At 50.4% G+C, this 22564-nt stretch overlaps 1 protein-coding gene across 2 annotated transcripts in view; it reads left to right on the top strand.

Moving 5' to 3' along the window:
* jarid2b (jumonji, AT rich interactive domain 2b) overlaps positions 1 to 22564 on the top strand; it is a 71667-nt gene that overhangs the window by 22733 nt on the left and 26370 nt on the right. The window contains exons 1-3 of one of the 2 annotated variants that reach the window (XM_029166918.3): positions 1336 to 4971; positions 14714 to 14837; positions 20621 to 20741. In XM_029166918.3, coding sequence (XP_029022751.1) covers positions 14750 to 14837; positions 20621 to 20741 — 209 coding nt within the window. In that variant the 5' untranslated portion in view covers positions 1336 to 4971; positions 14714 to 14749. Of the gene's footprint in view, positions 1 to 1335; positions 4972 to 14713; positions 14838 to 20620; positions 20742 to 22564 lie in introns of those variants that run through there. The other variant, XM_029166917.3, reaches the window with a different exon arrangement.

Genomic DNA, 22564 nt, shown 5'->3' with positions numbered 1-22564 from the left:
ACGTTTTACGAGAGCCGTGTAAATCAGGCAACTCGGCTGCAGACGTGTAAAAACACGAGCTTTGCTCTTAAATGCTGCGTTGGGTCATTTTTTTAGGCCCAAGGCGGCAGCTGACCCACACACTGCAACTGTCCGTCCAACACACCCACACACACTCTTTGTGCGTTGTTCTCCGTCCGTGTCCGCTGATCTCATGTAACAGGTGTGTTGGTTCCAGCCGCGGGATGAGTCTGAGCATTTCATTAAAGCACACGAATCAATTAGGAGCCGCGCTGCCTGGAGGGCACGGGCACGCGGCCGCGCTGCACCCCCACGCAGAATGGTGGCAGGAAGGCAGCCAACATCAATAATGAGGCGAGCAGGGCTGGCCGGTATCAGCGCAGGGTGTGCCCTGCATAGCTGCGTGTCCGTTACCAGCCCGTCTGCTGATAAGTGAGGCGGTTACGGTCGATACTGTGGGTCTGCGTCATAAACGGGGTTACGCAACATGAACAGGTGATACAGGAAAGGCTCCGTTTCACAGGAGGCTGCTGCCTCCCGAGAACTCGAGTCGGAGTCTGAGGAAAAGGCTTCATCAGCGTTAAGAATTGGCCGGCGTTTAAGAATTACATGTCATGTGCGACGTCGTTTCACCAATTTGACCCTTTTTGTTGCTTAATCCTCAGTAACATCAGGCTTGTTGGAACAGACGGCGTGTGATTGAATTTGGTGCTGGCTCTACACAGAGCAACCTGCAGGTCTACGTCATGCAGAGCAGCAGAGGAGAGGCAACGCTCTGTGTGTGTGTGTGTGTGTGTGTGTGTGTGTGTGTGTGTGTGTGTGTGTGTGTGTGTGTGTGTGTGTGTGTGTGTGTGTGTGTGTGTGTGTGTGCGTGCATTCACAGGTCACAGCGTGCACACAGACATTTAGCTTCCTCTCTGTCTCTCCCTCCCCCTCCTGCCTGAGTCTGTGGCAGGTTAATAAAATAAACATACATCCAGCGATGGCAGTGGCAGGCATGTCAGACTCCCTTAGCTGTCATCGTGTGTGTGTGTGTGTATTATTTGATATATGCGTCTCAGCCTTTTTCCAACATGGGCTGTCACTTTTAGTTGAGGCTTGACTGTCACCGCCTGCTCTGTTAGTGTTCCTCTGGACCGTGGGGCCCATATGAAGCTGGGCCTTAGCTCAGCACACGAGGTGCTGGCCCAGTTTCTACTGATCATCACAGATCACCGGTGAAATTCTGACCTTTTTGAAATGGTTGAAATGTGAAATCTGTTGGATTTCACTCATGTAGATATATTTTAAATATAAATAAACTATATTGATATATAATTTTTTTTGTTTTTAGCTCTCAAATTAGGTCATTTGGCTTTGTTCTATGTGAAGCTTGGGCTTAATTTGTTGGGCTCAATCGTGTGGTTTCTCACTTTCTTTAGAGATTATGTGTGAAGGGTGAGGATGTTGAAGAGTAGCTGTGTGCGTGTGTGCGTGTGTGTGGGCCCTTGTCCTCTAAAGGCTTTGTGGTACAGGCCAAGCACAACACAGCTGCCCACCCACCCAATCTCTCTCTCTCCCCCTTTGAAGCCTGTCCCAGTCCAGTAGAGTGGTACAGGGTCAGGATGGAGAGGAGGATTAACGAGGCCCCGGGTATATATGGATGAAAGGATGGTGGGATGAATGGTCTTTATGAAGTGTTAGAGGAGAGGAGGCAAGGCCAGGTGATGACAGCCAGTGGACTTCGCTTCTAAAGCGGACACTGCGATGGAGAGCCCAGATCTAAGGTTTAGATTAAAGCCCAGATCCGTCCTGGAAGCGCCGGTATCGACTGCATTTCCGGTGCCGGTGTTTACAGCCGTGTTTAGTGTGTGTCGCACCGCCAGCTGCCAGTGGATGTCAGATGTCTTTGTCGGGACGAGTCTAGATTCGTTTGTGACGTGAACTCAGTTCAGGTTGTCGTGATTGTGTTGTGCGCGAGGCCGCGCGGACTCCTCTTTGTAATCGGTGTTATTCCACTGGCCGTTCGAACGGATTCCTCAGATCAAAGACGAGCGGCGCCTGAACGCAGCGCAGAGAGCTCACCGCCATCTTAATCGTCCCCAGCGCTGAGCCGCGGCGCCGCGTGGCAATAAACTGACAATGATTGATCTACGGTATGATTGTTTATTTTGCTGCGCTGTCAATGATGGATGGAGATTTGTGCGTATTTGAGAAGTCTGTGGAATATGGCGGCGGGGGGGGTGAATGAACTTCCCTCAAGGAGAAATACCGGCAGGTCTCTGGGGCGCCTGGTTATCATACGCGCTCAGTTCAATTTATTTCTCCAGTGCCAAATAAAATAATCCTGTGAATCGTCACATTTTAGGGATATAAAGGTTTAAAGTCGCTTAACTGACCCCCACACGGGGCGACAGTGGAGTGGAGGAGCTTCCATCCAGCAGAACCAGGCTCTGGGTGGGTGTCCGCCCGCCTCCGCCGGCTGGGTTGACGCTGTGGTGCTGTAACATGAAGAATAAATAGCTGTGGCGTCGGCGCAGATCTGCCCGTGTTGAGGAATGCGCCTTGTTTTCGTCAGCATCTGAGAATCCAGGAATGCTGAGATTGACTGCGGCCCGAACAGAAGTTTCCCTCGGCCGCCATTGTTTTCCTGGCATCGCTGCAGCCTCCGAAGCTCGTGGCAACAAAGCGCATCTCTATAAAAAAAAAAAAAAAATCCCCTAAGCTGTTGTTATTCAGTGGGCTCTGTTGCCCCGTGCAGATGCCAGTAGATTGAATTCATCCTCACAGAAACCGCATACAAACGTCGCCTCTGTCCACACATGACGGCCTCGCAGCAGCAGGACGGTTCTAACACCCTTAGTTCCCATCCCCCCTCGGAGCCCAAAAGGGAGCGGTGAGTGAATAGAAAGGGGAACTGGAGACACAATGCCTACCTGTCCTGCCTCCCCCTCTTCCCCCCCCGCTCCCCCGGGTGACACCCCTTCTCTTCCTCCTCGCTCGTCGTCGTCTCTGGCAGAAACCGCCTGACTCCTGGTGGCTTTCACGCCGGCAGATGGCTCAAGCTGGGAGTTTCTCCAGCCCAGACTCAAAACAAAATCGAACCCCGAATCCTCCATCCCCGCTGTACTAATGCATTTCCTTCTTTTTTCTGGTTTTACTCATAACAGACGCCTTGCTTGTCTGCCAGTTTTTCGTAGACCATGGAAACCAGGCTTCCCCTTCCTCACATCTTGGTTCTCCCTTTAAAGAAGCCAGCGTCTCTGTGAACGCGAGCTCGTCTGAAGACAAAGGGGAAATGCCTTGCTTCCACCGCCGTGTCTCGACAACAACAACACTTAGCACGTTTGCACATGGTTAGCGAGGGCGAGGTCCAGAGCGAGGTGAGCGAGCGCGGCGGCGCTGGAGCACGCGCTGTGGACCGGCAGCGGCGTCCGGCGCTCCCCCGGTTTCGAGCGTCAAAGCCTGACTTTAAAGGAGCGTTTTTATGTTGCTGAATGGAAGCTGAAGACATAAAAGCTCTTTTAGGTTATTTTCAAAGCCTCGGAGGTGAGAAGCGCTGATCCGGGACAACGGGGCCGTGACAGCTTTACTTCAATTTGGGATCAGGCTGGTGCGAAACAGTGCTTGATACGATGTTGGGCCGGAGAATCCAACACTCCCATTTCACCTTTCAGTTTCAAATTAGAACCATGTGACCATAACCTCTTGTGGGCAGAGGATTTGCACCCCATCGGCAACTGAAAGGAACCCTTTTTCTTTTTTCTGCCTGGGTCCGCCACAGCACTTTGTCATGTAAAGAGGCTCTTATCTGGCTCTGGTTGGGGGTAAAGAGGCTGGAGAGGAATAGCTAGCTGGATCCCTGGGGCCAGTGGAGATTGACGCATGGTAAGTAAGTGACTGTGATTGACGGGTCCTTTGAGCGGAATGGCTTGTGCCCGCCCAGCGATGCGTCTTCCGGGAGGTCAATTCTGACCCTTTCTGGCCACCTGCTTGCCCCGACCCTTGACCTTTATCTGGACTTCAGCACTGAAAGGCCCACGTCATTGTCGCGCTTTAACTGCCTGTGGCCTTTCATGGGAGGTTATTATGCAAGGGCTCTCTGTTTTTTCCACTACGTACACAAGCCGTTCTATAGTTGAATACATCATTTTAATGCTGCAGTGCTTCTCTACCTACGCGCTAAATACCTATGTGACCCCATTTTTACTGCTTGAAAACTCGGAGCCATCTCGCTGAACGTTTCCGCTAACGATTTCTCAATTTGGCCCAGGTTGCCCACCTCCCACCGCAGCCTCTGCTGTGCTCCTTGAGCGCTACATTTGTTCTGCGGGCCAACAATGACAAGTTAATGGCTCAAGCAACGGCTGGGAAATGTAGCGATTTTATAAAGCGTGATTTAATTTCCCTCATTCGGGCTAAATTGGACTGTGGTGTTGGCGTAAATAAATAAAAAGCACCTGGACCTGAGTCAGTCGAACGGTGCTCTCTGCTCTGAAGGTTGCCGTCGTAGAGTCGTAATGGTGTTTTCCTGACTTGATTTGAGGACCTTTTTAATGATTTTCAATGATGCATATTACACATTTATTATCGTTAAGGTTTCATCAAACTTTATTGGCGGCGGAGGTTTGAGTTGTTTGAGTCTAACGTTATTGCAGCATATGTGGTTTGGGTTTAATGCATATTCAGTTTCAGGTGACATTATGTAGACGCTAAAAGGTTTCACGCCGACACACACGTGAATTGAAGGAGCACACACCCTCCCCTCTCCCACTCCCTCCCTCCTCTCTTTGATAGAGAATTATCTCGGTGACCAGGAGACGCACCAAAGTAATAACAGGCCTTAACTATTGACCCACCCCACAGCGTCTGCACAGCACTTTGCTGAATAACGCTGCTGACGCCAGCTCCCGCCATGCAACGCAAGCCCCTGTGTACACATGGAGTCTCATTTCCATGAGGAACCTAGTTCAGTAGACCTGGAGCCAGAGGGTAATTATTTGCTTTGTAAAATGGGATAATTAAATTGTCACACAAGTGATATTTGTGGCTTGTTGATTCATTTTTTTCCCTTTTTAGCAGTGGGACACTGCGAAATAATTGTGCTGTCTAAAAAATAATAATTAACTCTCCTAATTATTGCTTATTGCTGCTTCTCGTGCTTGGAAGTTGCACAAAAATAGCACATTAAAGCCGTGTCATCCACACGGCTGAGCTGCAGAGTGTGGCGCGGCTTGGGAACGCGCGGGGAAGGATTTCCCTGGGTGCACCGACGCCGCGCTCTCGGTGAGCGAGGTGCATTTCGGTGGCGGGTGTTGTATTCCTATTTGTTGCAGTTGAAAGGGTGACATGTAGGAGGTACAGCTTCCTGGCAGCTCCTTTGATTCACATAAGCTGTGTTTGAAGGCATATAATTAGCAACCCACATCGGTGGATGAGCGTTCGTACTCCGACACACACACACACACACACACACACACACACCGGCTGCTGCAGGAAGGCTTGACTGTGCACCTCTCCCGGCCCTGTGTACATAACACCACACAGTCTGCCTGTAATGAGCCGCACAAGCACTTGTATTGTGGGCTCCCAGGTCCTTCAGAGGCCGCTGCGTGTCTGTGTGTGTACAGTGTGTTGTGCCGTGCTTGTTAGTGAAATTGTCATCCGGAGAGAGACTCGACCTTACATGGTCTGTACAAGCTACTGTGTTGTCGCTGTCATCGGTCCCAGTCAGCGGGTGGAAAAAAGCTCTTTGATTTGAAAAGCAGTCCTAGCTGCAAGACCTCCAAACCAATGGTCAAGTACCTAAATACTCTATAATATGTGCAAACGGACTCTTTCTCATTACAGCGATACGCTAATGATTTTCTGCTGTGAAGTTGGTTACTAGAGCAAACGCCCTGTGTAATTAGTTGTGAGAAAACTTCAGGCGCAGCCTGGGCGTCTGCGTTCTGGGAGTCGTTTGCATACACAAAGTCAGGCGAACCCTCGAGTGTGTTCAACCGCAAGTGTGCACGCGTGCCCGGGCCAACAGAGGGCATGTGAGGACGCCGCTCCACCCCCAGCCTGGCCAGTTGCTGCCTGCGTGCCCCCCCCCCCCAGCCCACAGGCGGGTTGAGGTCTCCTCCAGCAGCAGAGGGTGATGCCAGCTGAGGCCGTGCAGCAGCAGGCCACACAGGAGGCCTCTCCTCCTGCCGTCCAGTGCATTTTACGTGTTGCTATTGAACTGCGTGCTGTATTATGACCTGCACATGCGGTGCTGCTCTGCTGCTGGTGTCGCTCCAGCCTGTTTTTAGTAGCGGGATGTTGAGGGGGGCTTCAAAGTAAGCGTTGCCCCAGAGGTCGCAGGAGGAACTGCTGTCCGTGCACAGGACAGACCAAAGCACGCGCTGCGCTTAAATAGGGCTTTTATTTCATGTGTTAGATGGAGTTTGGGGGATGTTGCATCATCACTGGATGGACATTCAAACCTAATCTCAGTGAACGTGTAGATTTTCTGCCTGACAAAAGTGGTTTTAAGCCTGTGTTTCCTACTTGGGATTAATACCAGCATTCTGAGTCTTGTCTCTGCAAACACTTAAAATAAATGTAGCTGTGTGTGTGTGTGTGTGTGTGTGTGTGTGTGTGTGTGTGTGTGTGTGTGTGTGTGTGTGTGTGTGTGTGTGTGTGTGTGTGTGTGTGTGTGTGTGTGTCCATTCATAGCCTAGGTACGACTGCTACTAGGGAGCTGCAGCTGCACACACTCTTGTTGATCTTTTAAAGACTTAATCCCACTCACACAAAGACGACGCCTCCATTCAACAGGTCTAAAAATGATTGCCCTGAAACTGACCCTTTCAGTTACAGGCAGCAAGAACAGAGCTTGGGAGACACAGGTCTCTCTCTCTTTCTGCGGCTGCTACATCTGAACAGAGATACTCGGTCAGCGCCTTTCTCCATCTTGCCTCTTAAAATGCACAGGCCTCATACTCTGTGTCTGCTCATAGCCTTTAAGTTGTGTGTGTGTGTGCAATTGGTGGCCTTTTTCACACGCTCAATATCTTTTTATGCCCTGGTTGTGGAGAGGGGAGTTAATGAGCCTTTCTAGTAAAGCAGCTTGTCTGTGCCCGCGCAGAATTCTGCAAGGGTAAACGAGTTACAAGCCTCGGGCTAGGAGTTGTTGTTGTTGTGTAAATGCGCCCGGGTACGTGTGTGATGGTGCTCGCTCGAGTCTTCCTGTCTGATTGTTTACAGACTGGGATAACTGGATTCCAGATGTAATCCTACAGTCAATCTGAGTCTGGCGGTCCAAGGAAAACAGGGAGGCTTTCTATAAGTCCGCCTCCGGCTGACACCGCTTTGCTCCATACAAATGGCATCTTCTGCCTGGTAGCAGACGTGTGCGCAGAAACTGACCAGAGGCCGGCGCTTTGTGCAGCTGTACAAGCCTGCAGGCTGTTCCTGTCAGGCGGCACGGGGCTAATGAGGTTACTCTGTTTCCTGTTTCTGCCTTCCTGTCCCCTCCTCCAGTCTGTGGAAGTGGGAGGGCACGACGTGGCTGCACGCAGGTTCAGATGTGCACGTTTCATATGCACGCTGTCCAGCACGCAGCATCGGGTCAGTAAGAAATGCTGCTCGGTGTAAAGGTATCGAGTCGTGAGCAGCGCTTGCAGGAGTCGTGTGGTTTTTCTGTAGGGCAGCTTACAGTAACAGTTTGTTCCTGCTGTCACATGAAGCAAAAGGAGGCGCCCCATTGTTTGTCTTGTGGCTTGAGTGAGGATGTGACACATCCAGCATACCGGGCTTCCGTCATGACACTAGCGTGCATTAAACCCACCATTAACGGATTATTGACACTGTGTAAGAACTGGAGACACCGCGGCCTCGCTCACACAGATCCATTTCACAGTGCTGCCGCTCCGGGCCGTTCGCCGGCAGCCGTTTATTCATGCATCACGTACATCATCAGGTTTCAGAGAGCAACTTATTGCTTCCATATTCTAAACTTCTTCCCTGTGCCCGTGTTACACACACAGGCTGCGGAGCTGTAGGTGCTTCATGCAGCGTGGCTGGAAAGCGACCGGGTTTAATTCAGGCCTTTTTGCTTTGTTGATGTAAAGTGGTGCAAAGGTTCGTAACTGAAGAAGTGATGGATGTGCGGTGTTTTTATCTGTTCGCAGCACTTCATGGTTGACTGTCTTTGCAAAATGGCCCATTGTAAGCCGGTTTAGCTGTGGTGCTGTTGCTGAAGGACAGAGTAAAGACACAGGAAGTCAAATAAGTTGTGCTTTTTAGAACCTAACTCTTATTCATACCTTCCTGGGTTTCTCATTCTGGGATTAATAAATTTGATCTCATCTCTACAGCTGGTGTGTTGAGGGGACGTTTACAAGTTCTGCCCGGTCTTTTAGTTCTCCCAAAGGAAGAGTAGGAGCCATTAAGCGCCTGATGAATGACGGCATATTGGGAAGCGCCATTGATCGGAAGCGCGGTCCACGTGACCACAGGCCGTCCGCGTGCTGGAGTGAAACCCGTTGCTCAGCGGCACCTGGCCAAAGTGAAAATGATATTGTGACAGAGCTGAAGGAAAAGTGCGCTGAACGAGGCTGTTATTATTGAAAGGGGGCCATTTGTCATGCACTCTTCCTAAGGAGAGAGAGAGAGCGAGAGAGAGCGCGAGAGAGAGCGAGAGCGAGAGAGAGCGAGAGCGAGCTCGGACAGACGCAAAGCAGTTGCTTTAGACTTTAACGCACAGCTTCACCACGAGACCCGTATTTTAGCTTCTTGTGAGACCAGACGTGGCGAAACGCTCTCAACCTGCCAAGTCGAACTTCACAATATGAGAGATTTTCCTCAGCTGAGCCCTAAAAACCATGGCAACAAGGCTGTGAAAGTGACACACGCCGCTGCAAAGCTGATACCACACTGTTACCTTAACATTTCACTTCATGAGAGATACTTAAAATTCCCCCAACAACAATTCCGCCGCCGGTTCTTTGGCTTTGTGGCTCTGAACGAGCAGGAAACGGCTGCTGTGAGCCTGGACGTTTGCTGTAAGACCTGAAGAAAACCTTAAAGTTCTGTGCTTATATATGTATTGATGGAAACAGCTGTGCAGATTGAGGATTCGTTCTTAACGCGACCCTCAGATCATAAATGATTCAGGTGAAATTTGGGGAACAGATGGCGCCAGCGATCCTTTGGCATTTGGGTTATGATGTGGGATGTTTACAGTGGAACGGTCTGTTTTTATTTCTTGTAGTGTGTTCTGCAATTACACGGTAGTGGAGAAGTCGGGCAGCTGGTGTCTCGCAATCTGATCGCGAGCTCTGGCATTTGTTTTCATTTATGTGTTATTAAACGTAGAGGAATGGCTGCGGCTGCGAAAGCCGGAGGCCGATGCGGCCGGCGGCGGCTGAGAACCGTCCCGTTTCTTTTTTGGCCGCGTTTCTCCGCGCACACGCGCGCTGAACAGCAGTTCCAGAGCGGTTGCAACATTTATTTCTTTCAGTCAAAACAAACTCAGTCACAGTCTGCATTTCAGGGCTCTCTGCTCTACTTTCTCCAGGCTTGTGGCGTTTTATGCACTGGGGGGCTGAATGTCTCTGCCACGTCTGTTGCACTCCGACCGAGTGTGTGTGTGTGTGTGTGCGTGTGTGTGCATGTGTGTGCGTGCAAACGCAGGCAGCTGATAGGATTGACAGGAGAGAAAACGGGCCGTGTGCGTCTGCGTGACCCTGAGCTCTGTAGGAGAGACGGTGGCAGCGGCTGCAGACTGCGGTTCATCTGCCGCGTATGTGGATGCTGTGCAGAAAGCGTGCGTGCGGTTCCACCTGATGCCTCATTGTCGTCGGCGTTTTTACTTGAGGAAGTGCCCAGGAGCGTTTCGGCTTTTGGAAAAAAGCGGGTTCATGCCGTCAGAGGCTCCACCGGCTGCCGTCCCGGCGCGGCCGGTTTAAAGGGACAGTGCACCATCTGCACTGTCTGCTCTCTCTCGCACACGGAAGCGTGCATTCCAGTGCAGTGAGCTTGTGGTGTAATGAGGCGATCATATAGGGCCTCTTGTCCTCGGCGACCCCGCAAAACCCTTTTTCCAGTTGACTGTTCTCTGAGCTCCGAGCTGAGCTCAGCATCCGGTCCGCTCAATGAGGGACGCCGGGATCAGGATGTAGTTAGGATTGGAATGTGCGATTTGCCAGCGAACATGTGCTTCATAGTAGAAGAGCTTGGCCTAGTTTTAGCAGATAGATTGTCTAAAAAGCTTTGGTCACGTGTTGTTACTCGCTGCCAGGTGCCGTTTGGGGAAACTAGCCATCATTGAGGCCCAAAGGGGAACTAGGCTTAAAAATAGTCATTTTTAATTATAGATGTAAAACTGCGAAGTTCCCCATCGCAGTTTTCTAGTGTGTTGTTGTTCTCTTGTTCCCTTTTGCTTTAGTAGATTTTGGACCGTTTGCCGCATCGTTTAAAAGGATGCGTCCGTTTCTCCGCGGGGCCATAATCGAAATTCCCTAAATGTTTCTAGCCACAAATGATCGGCCGTCACTCGGAGGAAGGTTCCACTGATTTATTTGGCAATTAAAAGCCTTTAATGTGCGCCGCCCGTCGTATTGGTGCCGTGGACGTGGAGGGAGGAGCCGGGCAGAGAGCGCCATAAGCCCGGCGCTGGTAAAGCAACACTCCTCACCCGCCGGCCCGTTGCTCCGGCCCTCCTCCGAGGGGAGATGTGTGTTAGAATAACAGATTTCGGGCCAGTTTTGTGGAGCAGATCGCAGCTGGCACGTGGCCCACATTCCTCTGCCGTGACATCCGCACAGTCGGCAGCAGCGCGGCGCTATTTTTAGAACCTCGCACATCCACAGGGCTGAGCGTGTGTGAATATATACATTCATTACCTCAACGCTTGTTTTCTTTTCACTGACTGACTTTAACCTGACGCCTATACATCATTGATGCTTCGCCGATGGATAGAAGCAGCTGAACGCTACCGTGTGTGTGTGTAATCGGTGGTTTCCATCTCTGAGTGCTGTGGCGCTGACATTAGCGTGGTTTTATGTCACCCCTTCTACACACAGACGCAGAGCACGGCGCACAAAGAGCTGCTGCGGTGTCTTAAAGGCACAGTGTCGGCCTCTAAGAAGCGTGTTTGACTCTAGCTTTTATTCATTTCTGGTTTTGAAGAGGAGTTTTATTGTTGCTGATCCTGTAGTGTGGTGCAGAAAGCGGCTCCTTCCATGCATCTCTCTCCTCCCTCCATCCTCTGCATCTTATTTAATCTGGGAGGTTTTTTTCACCATGTAAAATGTGATCTGCTTGTTTCCTCATCATGGTTATTGGATTTGCCTGCTCTGGAGAGTGGAATATTTGAACAAGGCTGGAGTTATGAGGCGGAACCAGCCCTTTGATTTATCCTCCTGCTCTTGACCTATTATTCTGTGAACATTTACTCAATCCCCACTTCTTAGTATATTTTACCTAAGCTCTTATTTTGGTAAAAAAAAAAAAATTCTAGAAGAAAAATGTGTAACACTGGTAAACATCCTATCCCTCCCTGATTCCTCCTCCTGTGTGTGTGTGACAGTGTTCTGCAGGTTGCAAAACCAAACACCTGCTATATGTAGTCCAATTACCTGTGTATTCCATTGCATACGAGTGTGAGGTTGCCGACTGACTGCAGCCACACAGCGTCTTGTGATGGATCGCTCTGCAATGCAAACGCGTGCGCACGCATGCACGCACGCGCACACACGCGCACACACGCGCATGTAAAAGGTCTCTGTGCTCATTAGTGGGATTCCACTGGCCTGATGGGAGCTAGTTGGGGTCTAGATGTGTGTGTCAGATTGTGCATGGCTGGCATCTCTGAGAGCTGCCTCTAAAGAGCTCTGGCAATACCACACACACACACACACACACACACACACACACACACACACACACACACACACACACACACACAAACTCTCATAAATACATGCACTGTGGTGGGAAGCCAAGATGCAACACAATTTGGTTTTATTGCTTGTTTGAGTGAATGTTTCCCTTCCTCTGGCAGGCAGAGTGTAAATATATTTGGAGGGATTTTGCACGATATTGCTGTCAATCACCTCTCTGCGTTTTACACTGTGCGGCTTAAAACTCGCTGCAGAAACACACGGCGACAAGCCTCTGAGGTCAAGCAAATGTTTAACCCGCAGGTGAGCAGCGCTTGTGAAAGCCTGTTAAAGGAGCCCTCTGAGGTATGAGGACGTATGCTGAGGCTTAAAGCTGCAGCGGCTTTAAAGAGGACAGCGTTTTATTTCTTCCCCGAACCTCGTCGCTGTGTTTGTGAAAGCGCTGGCGGAAACGGCGAAAACCAGTGAGAGCAAAAAAGAAATCTAGATGAACCTTGAGGTCATCTGTGGAGAGGAAAACGCAGCTGTGTGTTGTGTGTCAGGTAGATCTGAATGGATATGACCTAGATGCTGTGCATACAGCAAAGCGCTCGCTGCTCTGCGCTGTTAATACTGTAAAGTGTGTGTGTGTGTGTGTGTGTGTGTGTGTGTGTGTGTGTGTGTGTGTGTGTGTGTGTGTGTGTGTGTGTGTGTGTGTGTGTGTGTGTGTGTGTGTGTGTGTGTGTGTGTGTGTGTGTGTGTGTGTGTGTGTGTGTGTGTGTGTGTGTGTGTGTGTGTGTGTGTGTGTGTGTGTGTGTGTGTGTGTGTGTGTGTGTGTCCCATTGTACATTTGGCCTTGTGCCACACCGTGAGGAAAAGAGTGCCAGAGCTGTCTAGGTAATTGGTGCTTACCTGGCACACACACACACAGTATTAGATGACATTAAATACAGGAGAAAAGGCATAATTGAATACCTGCACTATCTTTCTGTCTGTGTGTGTGTGCGCGTGCGCCCCCCCAACACACCCCACCAGCCACTGTCACAGTGCCATCAGTGCACCTAGCTGGTCCGCTCGTTTGTGTGTTGTGCGCTTGTGCCAGCCTGCGCGCCGGGAGACGTGGCTGTCACCCGTCAGCTCCATCACGTGCAGACATCCAGCTTTTAATCTTGCCCCCCTTCCCCTCCTCCGAGCCCACCTCCCTTCAGCTCTGCCGAGGCCTCGCCACCACCCCCCACCCCCCAAAGGCCCCGTGAGCAGACCTGGGAAATCAAAACAATAGTGTGCGAAAGCTTATTTTTATCTATTGAAGAGACAAGAAAAGCACAAAAGCGCGATAAACAAACAAAATCTTTCAGGCTTGTCAATACTGTCAAAAAATATTAGGAGTTATGAAATGAGCTGAGTGAGTGAATGAGGTCATATCAGTTTGTTCTTCAGCGCAGGATGTTTCCAGTCACGGAGAGACTAAGCTGTGTTTAACAAACACCGAGTCGTCCTTCACTCAGCCTCGTCCCACTTAAGTGAAATCTAAACCAGGTTCAGATGTTTTGGGGCAACGCCACCGACCGGAGCCTTGAAGTCCAGACACACGCGAAGGCCTTGATTCGTCAGAAGCATATTTGATCCATCATAACATCACGTCTGTCTGCGTTTGATCAGCATCAGTCATTTCAGTAGCGACCGCGCAGAGGACGACACTGATGCTGCCTGATGATTGTGTTTGTTTTGTTCTATAAAATGCTTGTTCCTCACACGTGGCCACAGCTGTTGGATAAGGATTTTTAATGAATCCAGGCTGCGATGACGTAACCGTGCTCAACTCGAAAGGCTCCGAGTCAAAGGAGCGATCAGCGCTCGATCCCACACGGGTTCTTTGGTTCCATTTGACTCATGAGTCGCCAGGATCGTCCTCATTCTTCTTCTTCATGAGTCATTAACATAGTGAGCCTTCTGTTCTTACTGCTGACATCCAGCCGGCCTGTGGCCTGACAGCGGTGGGGCTATTTTCAGCCTCCATCATTTATTAATGCATCTTTTGTTGTTGCTGATGGTTCTAATCTCATTTCCGCCGGTCATTAGCGTTGTTCGACATCAAAGCAGAGCAGAGGGCGTGGGGAGCGATGGGGCAGAGACAATAAAGCGGTGATGACGCCGGACGTTCTGCCGTCAGGTGTCTGAGGCTCTGATGGAAACGGACCGGCTCCGAGTGGAGAGTGCGACAACGGCGTCGTCCTCCTCGCGCTCGCCGGCAGAGACTAGCAGCACGTGAACTCACCGTCCCATGATGCTTTTTTTTCCATTCGCTTCCTGCCCATTCATCAGCGTCACAGTCTCTCCGATCATTGTGCGGCCGCGCATTGTTATGATAATGCACAGCGCTGTGTCTAGCTGCAAGCTAAGGCTCTGTTATGCTAATGTTGCGTCATGCTAATGATCTGGAGAGGGGTGTGTGTGTTGGGGGGGTGGTTATGCAATACAGCTATATATAAATAATAAATACATAGCAAACAGTTTAATATATACCTGGTTTATATGATTTATTGGTACAAGTGACTACTTCAGAGATTAAACTGGTGTTTCCGGTTTGTTTGAAGGTGTACGTGAACAGACTGTATCATTAGTTTGTTCTGAACATGTCGACGCAGCTGACTTATAATTAGTTGAATCATAGATAATGGCTCTGAGATCTGCAGGGCTCCATACTGTAATAACGGGCTGCCGCTGGTTGTCTGCCAGCTTTGATTGGATTCACTTACTTGACATATCAACGGCAACACTCGCAAACGCACGCGCAACTGTTTTTACTAACCGCACGCGATGTCTGCAAACGCACGGAAGGCGAGCTCTGACCCCGTTCGTCTCCTTGGCTGTTTCCTCAGGACGACAGCGATGGGATCCCGTGGTCGGAGGAGCGGATGATGCGGAAGGTGCTCTACCTCTCCCTAAAGGAGTTCAGGAGCGCGCAGAAACGGCAGCTGGACGATGGGACCACAACCACCAACGGTGAGTCCGCGTCACGCGCTACCGTCTCCTCATTAAACGGAACCCGGGCTCGTCTGGGGAGTAGACTAGTAGTCGGTTCCCCAGCGTCTGGCTCCGCCGAGGTCGGGGTCTCGGTCCCGCTCCCATTTTATTGCGGCTGACAGTTTTATTGGTGTGCGCGAAGCGAGTTTCCTTTGACCGTGCAACATGATCTTACTTAAAATGGAGGCAGTTCAATGAGAACGGATGATCAAGGACTCTCATTTGCCTTTTGTTGTGGGTCGCTGGGCAGCAAACTGCAGTTTGTCTTTACTGGTCCCGTGTCACATCCTCAAAGGAAGCTGGGAACCCGGCGTATTTCCCCTCTTGTTTTCAACCATTGTTTACGCTCCAAGCGGAGACTCTGATGAGGTCTCCCACAACGCTGCGCACAAGAAAACGTGTGTACTGGTGTTAAACTGTTCCAGGTTGGACATCTACACCCTCTCTGGGGCTCAGCCTTATTAATACTTGAAGTTGCTTAGCTGGACAGGAATCCAGTTCCAGGTGGAAGGCCGCTACGCTAGCAGTGTAGCGCGGTGTAAACCTGGATCGGTCGGGGGGCACGGGGGGGGGGGCGAACGGCCCGTTTTGAATGAAGCCGCCGCCGTGCCTTTGTTTGACACGGGCGCTCCCATAGAAACAGCAGGCCCTCCGCCAGACAACAGCGGAGATTTGAACTTCACACACGCCTTGGAAGCTATTCTCAGCTGACATTAACACGAGCCCGACGCGGAAAGAAAGGAGACGCGAGGAAAAAGGCACCTCCTGGAAAGTTCACGCCCGGCCCGGGAACCAGCCAGTCGTCTGCTCAGGCAGCGTGGAAGACAGGCAGACACATGAGGGCAGTCTCCTCTGAAACGCGCCTTTTATTCCGTCCCCTTTTCTTCTTCTAATACATTTTCCCACCTTCGTTTCTGCCCCCTCCCCGTCATGTAGCTCATGAATCTCCGTCTGTCTGGCATCTCGTGCTTGCCACTCCAGAGCTCCTCGGGGCCTTTTAAGCCGCCACGGGTAGCTGACCTTATCGCCTGAATAAAAATGAGTCATTAGAGAGCGGCGGCGGCCCGACGCGCCCGCGATAGTGGCGGCGGCCCGCGCGGACACAAAGGGGGAGCGGCGCTGAATAGATGGGTCCCGCTGTTTTAGAGCACGGCGGGGCTAGCGGGGCTAGCGAGGCTCCGGAGCCCGTGCGAGCGGCGCAGTTTCCCCTCTCGCTCAGACGCTGCGGTGAAACTGTCAGCCATTTTGGAGGATCACACTCAGCGTGCGCTACATCCTGAATGGGCAGCCCCTGCTGTTTTAGGGGACTGTGGGTTAGTCTGGGCTGGTGCCGGGGCCAGACATGTGCCAGGTTTTCAGTCTCACACAGGCTTTATTATGAAACTATCAGCCATTTTGGAGAATTGCCTCACTGATTATAATTACAGCAGACTAACCATTACTGGCCATATGGATGGCTCAACGTGCTAATTGTGTCACCTCTCGGACTAATAAAACGTAGTTAGCGACCTCCTGCCGGACTCGTGTCCGGTTCTGTGTGTTTTGCGACCAACGTCCCCCATTTTGAGTGGACTGAACACGTCGGAGCGACACATCCATTGCCTCTGTTTCTGTCAGTGCCTGGCAGCGCTGGCGATCTGTTTCAGAGGAGGGTGTGGCTGTGTGTGTGTGTGTGTGTGTGTGTGTGTGTGTGTGTGTGTGTGTGTGTGTGTGTGTGTGTGTGTGTGTGTGTGTGTGTGTGTGTGTGTGTGTGTGTGTGTGTCCGTCCACACACCAGCCCATAACTGGCACTCATGCCATCTCCCCGGCCACTTTACCTCTCGCTGCCATTCATCTCCGTGTCCCTCGCACTTCCTGCCCCTCGCGCTCGTTCCCCTGCATTATTTAACAAATGACATTATGCCCTTCTGCGTCCCAGCATCCGCTCCCTCACCCGCTCGCCCGTCTTCCACTCCATCAGCGCGACGTCCCCCCTCCTCCGCCAGGCTGCCCTTCCGCTCGTCTCTACCACGATGCAGGGATTCATTACACATCGATAGGACTCTGGTTACTGCCTTCCCCACGAGCTCCTGTCTCCTTCCTCCCTCCCGCTGCTCAGTCTCCTCGATTACGTATCTCCTCCCCTGCATCGCTTCTCGTCCCTCCATCCTTCTCCATCGCTCTCTTTCTCACAAGCCTCCCTCTTTTCCACTTCGTCCTCCCTGTCCTCTGCCCCATCTGTCTTAACTATCTCCAGTATCTGTCACGCAGACCCTGCCGTCTCCTCTTCCACCCTCCCTTTCCTTCCTTCCTTCCTTCCTTCTGTCTTATTTCTCACCCTTCCCCTCCAGTTTCCCAGGACGCCGGAGCTTCGTCTTCCACTGCCTCTTTATCTCGCCGTCTCCCTCTGATATACTCGTTTCTTCCTCCCCTCTCTTCCTGCGCTCCCTCTCCATTTTCCTGAGTGCTATTGATGGAGGAGCTGGCTGCTGGCCAGACAACCAGGAGGGGCCGTGGAGAGGGGTTTGCCTATTTCTGCCTGTCTCCTCTCCTCCTCTTCCTGTCCGTCCTCGCGTCACACAACCTGCCGCTCCGTCACGTTTGCATCCGTTAGGCTCCTTTCCTTTAGCGCTCGCGCCGCTGTCGGTTTGCATTTTCCATGCCGCCGACTCCTAGCGCGGTCAGAGCAGCAGCCCTGGCGTCTACAATACAAACAGCACAACCCCCTGCAGGCCCGCTGTTCTCGCTGGCCATAGCGTCGACCTGCAGCGAATTGTGGATGCAGAAATGCCAGCACACAAAAGGAACGGGGGTGAGACCAAAGGAGGCAAATGAAATAATTACAGTAGCTGAGAGAAGAGGAGTTCAGGTATTAAATTCGCAGGAGAGCTCTGTCCTCGCGTGCCCCCTGTTCCTGCAGCAGCTCCAGCCATTACAGACTCCAGTCTCTGCCTTTGATGCGCTGGATTTACAGCCTTGAACTACACAAAGCAGATGGCGTGGTTCTGAACTGCGCATTGTTGTACGCTTTTGTTCTGGCTTGTGGTGAGCGCCGTGCCGTGCTGGGAGGTCCAAATTTGGAAGGAGGAGAAATAGAATCTGCTTTAAAAAATCTCGTCAGACAGTCAATTTTAGTGTTTGCGAAAAGCGCCTGGGAATAGAAACTGTTGGGAGTTTCCCTAAAAAGAAATGGTTCCTTTTTATACTTAAAGCATTTCACTTATAAAAGAGAATCATGTTTACGTGATGGAGCAGGAGACTGACTTTTGTTTGACATTTGTGCAGATTACAGCTAATCTAATATTTCATCTGGGCTCCACTCACGGCCTTTGCTTCCATTCTCTCACTGCTTTTTGCATCCTCCTGTGTTCGTGTCGTCATGAACCTATAGGGGTTCAGCGCAGTCTGCTGGAGCGCTGCTCATTACTGCGCTTCCCTATCTCAGTGCTGTGAGGTGCCATGTTTCGCTCCCTCCCTCCCTCTCTCCCGAGACCTGGAGGTGAACGTAACGTAACAACAGGCCTAGTTAAGCGTGCATAAATGTGATTACGACCCAGGACGGCACACTGGCGCGGCCTCATCGCCTCAACTTTGAGCCCGGGCGCCGTCAGCTCCAGTTTGTTGGCTCCTCGTTCGTCGTCCATCCCCAGCTCTCTGCCTTTCCCAGGATTCCCAAGCTCTGCTTTTCAGACGGGTACTCATGTGCGACCAGCATATGTCAAACAACTCTTTGGAGGCATGAGGCAGGGGAGGGGGGGGACGGAGGAGGGGTGGGTGGGCTGGGGTTGTTTGGGTTCTGTGGGGACATCATGCGTCAGTCATTTTCTGAGCACAATTAAAGTTAATGAGCTATTTGTGCTCTGGTGCCAGTTTCAATGGCGAAACAATGCCCAGTAGCTGCGTGAATCTCCCGTTTTGTAGTTTGCGAGTTGTTTGTATTATTTATTTATAAGCGTGATTTCTCCGTTTGTCACGTTTTGTATTAATCCCAAAAGGGGAAACTTCAAAGCACGTGAGCGAAGCGCGTTGATTAAAGCCCTTCGTGAGAACCAGAGCGCTGATTCAACCCTCGCATATACACTTAGGCTCTTTTAATGGCATTCGCAACAATGCAATGGCCTGAGTCATCGCATCGACGGCAGCAGTGTCTGATGACTGTACCTCCGCTTTCAGGTACTGACCTGCTGTGTGTGTGTGTGTGTGTGTGTGTGTGTGTGTGTGTGTGTGTGTGTGTGTGTGTGTGTGTGTGTGTGTGTGTGTGTGTGTGTGTGTGTGTGTGTGTGTGTGTGTGTGTGTGTGTGTGTGTGTGTGTGTGTGTGTGTGTGTGTGTGTGTGTGTGTGTGTGTGTGTGTGTGTGTGTGTGTGTGTGAGAAAGGGAAGGAGGCATGAACCAGCAACCAGTGGGTTTACACAATAATGTAAAGCGTGTGTGTGTGTTCTCTCACTCGGCCTAAAACACATTTCTAAATCTGAGTTAAATAACATGTTGGGAACTCCTTTTACCTGCTCCACAATTGCTCATTTTTTATCCTGTCTCCTGCACCGTTATTTAATCCCACTGCTCCCCTCCCCATCCCATCATTCTCACATGACACAATGCCCGGGCTTGTTCAACAGTAGCGTCCCCGCTAACAGGATATCATTCAGGTTGCCAGTTATCTTAACCCGTGCTTCACTGTTATTATATTAATTTATTTTCCTTTTGACACCCACTATTAGGGGTTTGCGGTGCCGGGTGAGTGACATCCCTCATTGGTGTCAGTCAAATGGAATTCAGTTGGGCGTGCACGAGGAGCCGCACGAGAAGGTGTTGGGGCGACTTCATGGAAGTAGCGCTCTTAGTTAAACAAACGCGCGGGAGCTTGAGCAGCCAGTGAGTCATAATTTGTTTTTGAAGAATGGTAGTGAATAATTTAGGAAGCTGCCATACCAAAGTCCACTCAGGCATGAATACTTGTCGGAACGGGTCGAAGGTGGTGATGAATCGGGTTTGGTGTCTAATCTTGACTACTGATATGCACGGATAGAAATCCGCGTTGCAGCCGGCGGGTGCAGGGCTCTGTCCACAGCCGGCCGTCGTGTCCTTGGCAGCGACGCTCCCTCCGCTTTGAACCTCCAGGCGTTTCATTGATAAGTTTGCTCGTCCGCTCGCTTGATGTTGAATCAGACCGGCCTGCGTGACACGCTCCACGAATTGTCCGTGAGGAAATCAGGCTGTGTGATGATACCTGCTTAATTCTGTTGTCTCCTTTAATTAACATTGACTTCAGCTTGTGTTGTTCAGCCTGATTTGAATTCTCTGTGCCTGTTGTTGCGTCTGATGCAGGAATCTGTCTGGGGGCTTATATTGTTTGTCTGGGTTGCAGGCTAAATATTTAATTAGGGCTCAGTAAGAATGTCAAGTCCAGTCATATCTGTTCACCTGTCCGCTGCCTCAGGCTTGTGTTTATTCCTGTTTTTATTCTCCACATCACATACATTAGCAGAGAGGTGCAGTCGTGTTTGACAGCGGAACGTATGGATGAGAAATGCAGCAATAACTTTCACTTTAAATCGAATGTCAGCGTCTTTCTGTATTTATCCCCGCTGATCTGTCTGTCTTTATTCCATTCACTCCACACAGTCAGATAAAGCAGAACTAACACAATACTATCAAACTACAAGCACCACTTGTCATAAGAAAACCGTGTTTATAGAGACTCTCTGCTGTAATTGAATACAGATGAGGTGGAAGCCGACCCGGCGAGCAGAAGTCTGACTCTTTGGATGCATTGTGTTTTCAGGTTCCCTCACCAACGGGGGCATCTCGGGGTCAAAGGGCAGCCACAGAGAAGACGGGTCATTACGCTCCAAAGGCCTGGCTGGGAGCAGCGAGTACTGCGAGGACGGTCCTGCAAAGAAGAGGTGAGATGACTAATCCTGGTTGAGAGTCGCCACAGAGCGTCTCAGATCCCTCAGCGGTGATGAATTATTTGCATCTGTGTTTGTCAGATCACGTCAAAGGATGCGGCTGCTGCTGATACTGATACTATGAGTGTGAACGTGAGAGGCTGCGAGTGTGATGAGAAAGTTTTCACAATTTACAGTTTATCTGTGATGAGGTCCCCGCGCAGGGTGTTAAGACGTTGCCACCTGCCATGTGTTTTGTGCAGTGTCTACACACACACACACACACACACACACACACACACACACACACACTATACTCTCTATTTAATTGCTAAATCAGATCTCTGCACGCGTCTTTTTTCTTGGATGTTTCCTCTTTTGTCTCATTAATTGTTTTGCAGTTTACGGGACAGAAAGTTGCCCATTAATTCTGAAAAAATGATATTCAGCAGAAAATGCAAATGCTATTTCAGTCAAACGTAATTAGCCTTTTAAAGACACCGCCTTTAATTTCCAAAAGATTTTGTCCAAATTTGAAGTTGTTCCCGAGAACAATGAGCTGCTAATTTTCAACCAGCGTCTTTTTTTTTTCTGAATGTATTTTTATCAGCAGTGAATTATTGAAATGGATTTCTTCCATGAAGGAATGGTAATTGTCAGAGACACCCATACAAAACGTTCATGTGCTCTCCTAGACAGATATTCTTGGAAAAAGGCATAAAGCATCTTAGGAAAATGTGACGTTCCCAGTGTGTTCGGCATGAAGCAGCTTTGGAAATTACAAGCTGGAAAATATGATTTACAAATACTGTGTATACACTACAGAGTCTTTGTAGTCTACAGCAGATTAAGGTGGCTGCTGCGTTTATCCGCTAGGTTACGTGCACGCGCGAACACAATGCACGTTACATTTATGTGCAAGCAGAGCAAACCAGCGGCCTCAAAGCTGGTCTTATGTTTTATTATTTAGCTGCCAGCTACTGTAGGTGGCAGGTGTGAGCGTGGGTGCATTGTTTGGTTCTGCCTCTGGTCTCACACACACACACACACACACACACACACACACACACACACACACACACACACACACACACACACACACACACACACACACACACACACACACACACACACACACTTGCTGACAGGGTCAAAGCATCAGTGTGAAGCTAGGGGTGGAGTCTCAGGGCTGGACAGCAGCAGATGTCCCTGTGGAATGAGTGGCTCATACAGGCTCTATTCACTTTTGTCAAGCACCTGTCTAAGTTCTGGCCGTCATTCGATACTGTAACCACATCTGAGCTCCGTCATTACGAGCTTTCATCTACCTGGCTCTGAAAGAGAAGGCCTCTGAAGCAGCTGATGAGCAATTAAACATTTCCCACAAGCTGCTCCAGAGAGAAACTTGAAATCCTCGACTATTAAATAAATTAAAAGTGTAAGGGAGAAGAAAATTGTACGTTTGCGGCAAGTAGTTGAAGGAAAATCCCAGTGACGGTTGATCTTACAACGCTTGACATTATAGTAGCGCTTTAACGCTAGATTTGCTTCCTGACGGCCTTTAGTGCTCGTGTTGACTGGGGTTCGGGTGGTGGGTGGGTTTCATTAATTCACACACAAACGCACATCTACACACGTACACGCAGCAGGACCGAGTGAAGAAAGCCTCTCTATCTGATGCTAATGAAACACGGGCCCAGCCAGCACTTGGCACAGCCTCGTCCGCTCTCAGAAAGGCTCGTTTTGTGTGTTTTATGTGTGAAGGATGACTCCGGTGCCCCTGGCATAGGTGGCCCACACTCTCTCCCCGAACGGGACCAACTGAGACGATGCCAAGA

Source organism: Betta splendens, chromosome 11 (genome assembly GCF_900634795.4).
Source record: "Betta splendens chromosome 11, fBetSpl5.4, whole genome shotgun sequence".
Classification (NCBI taxonomy): Eukaryota; Metazoa; Chordata; class Actinopteri; order Anabantiformes; family Osphronemidae; genus Betta; species Betta splendens.
The sequence above is the reverse complement of the archived record's forward strand: the minus strand, read 5'-3'. Positions and strand labels throughout refer to the sequence as shown.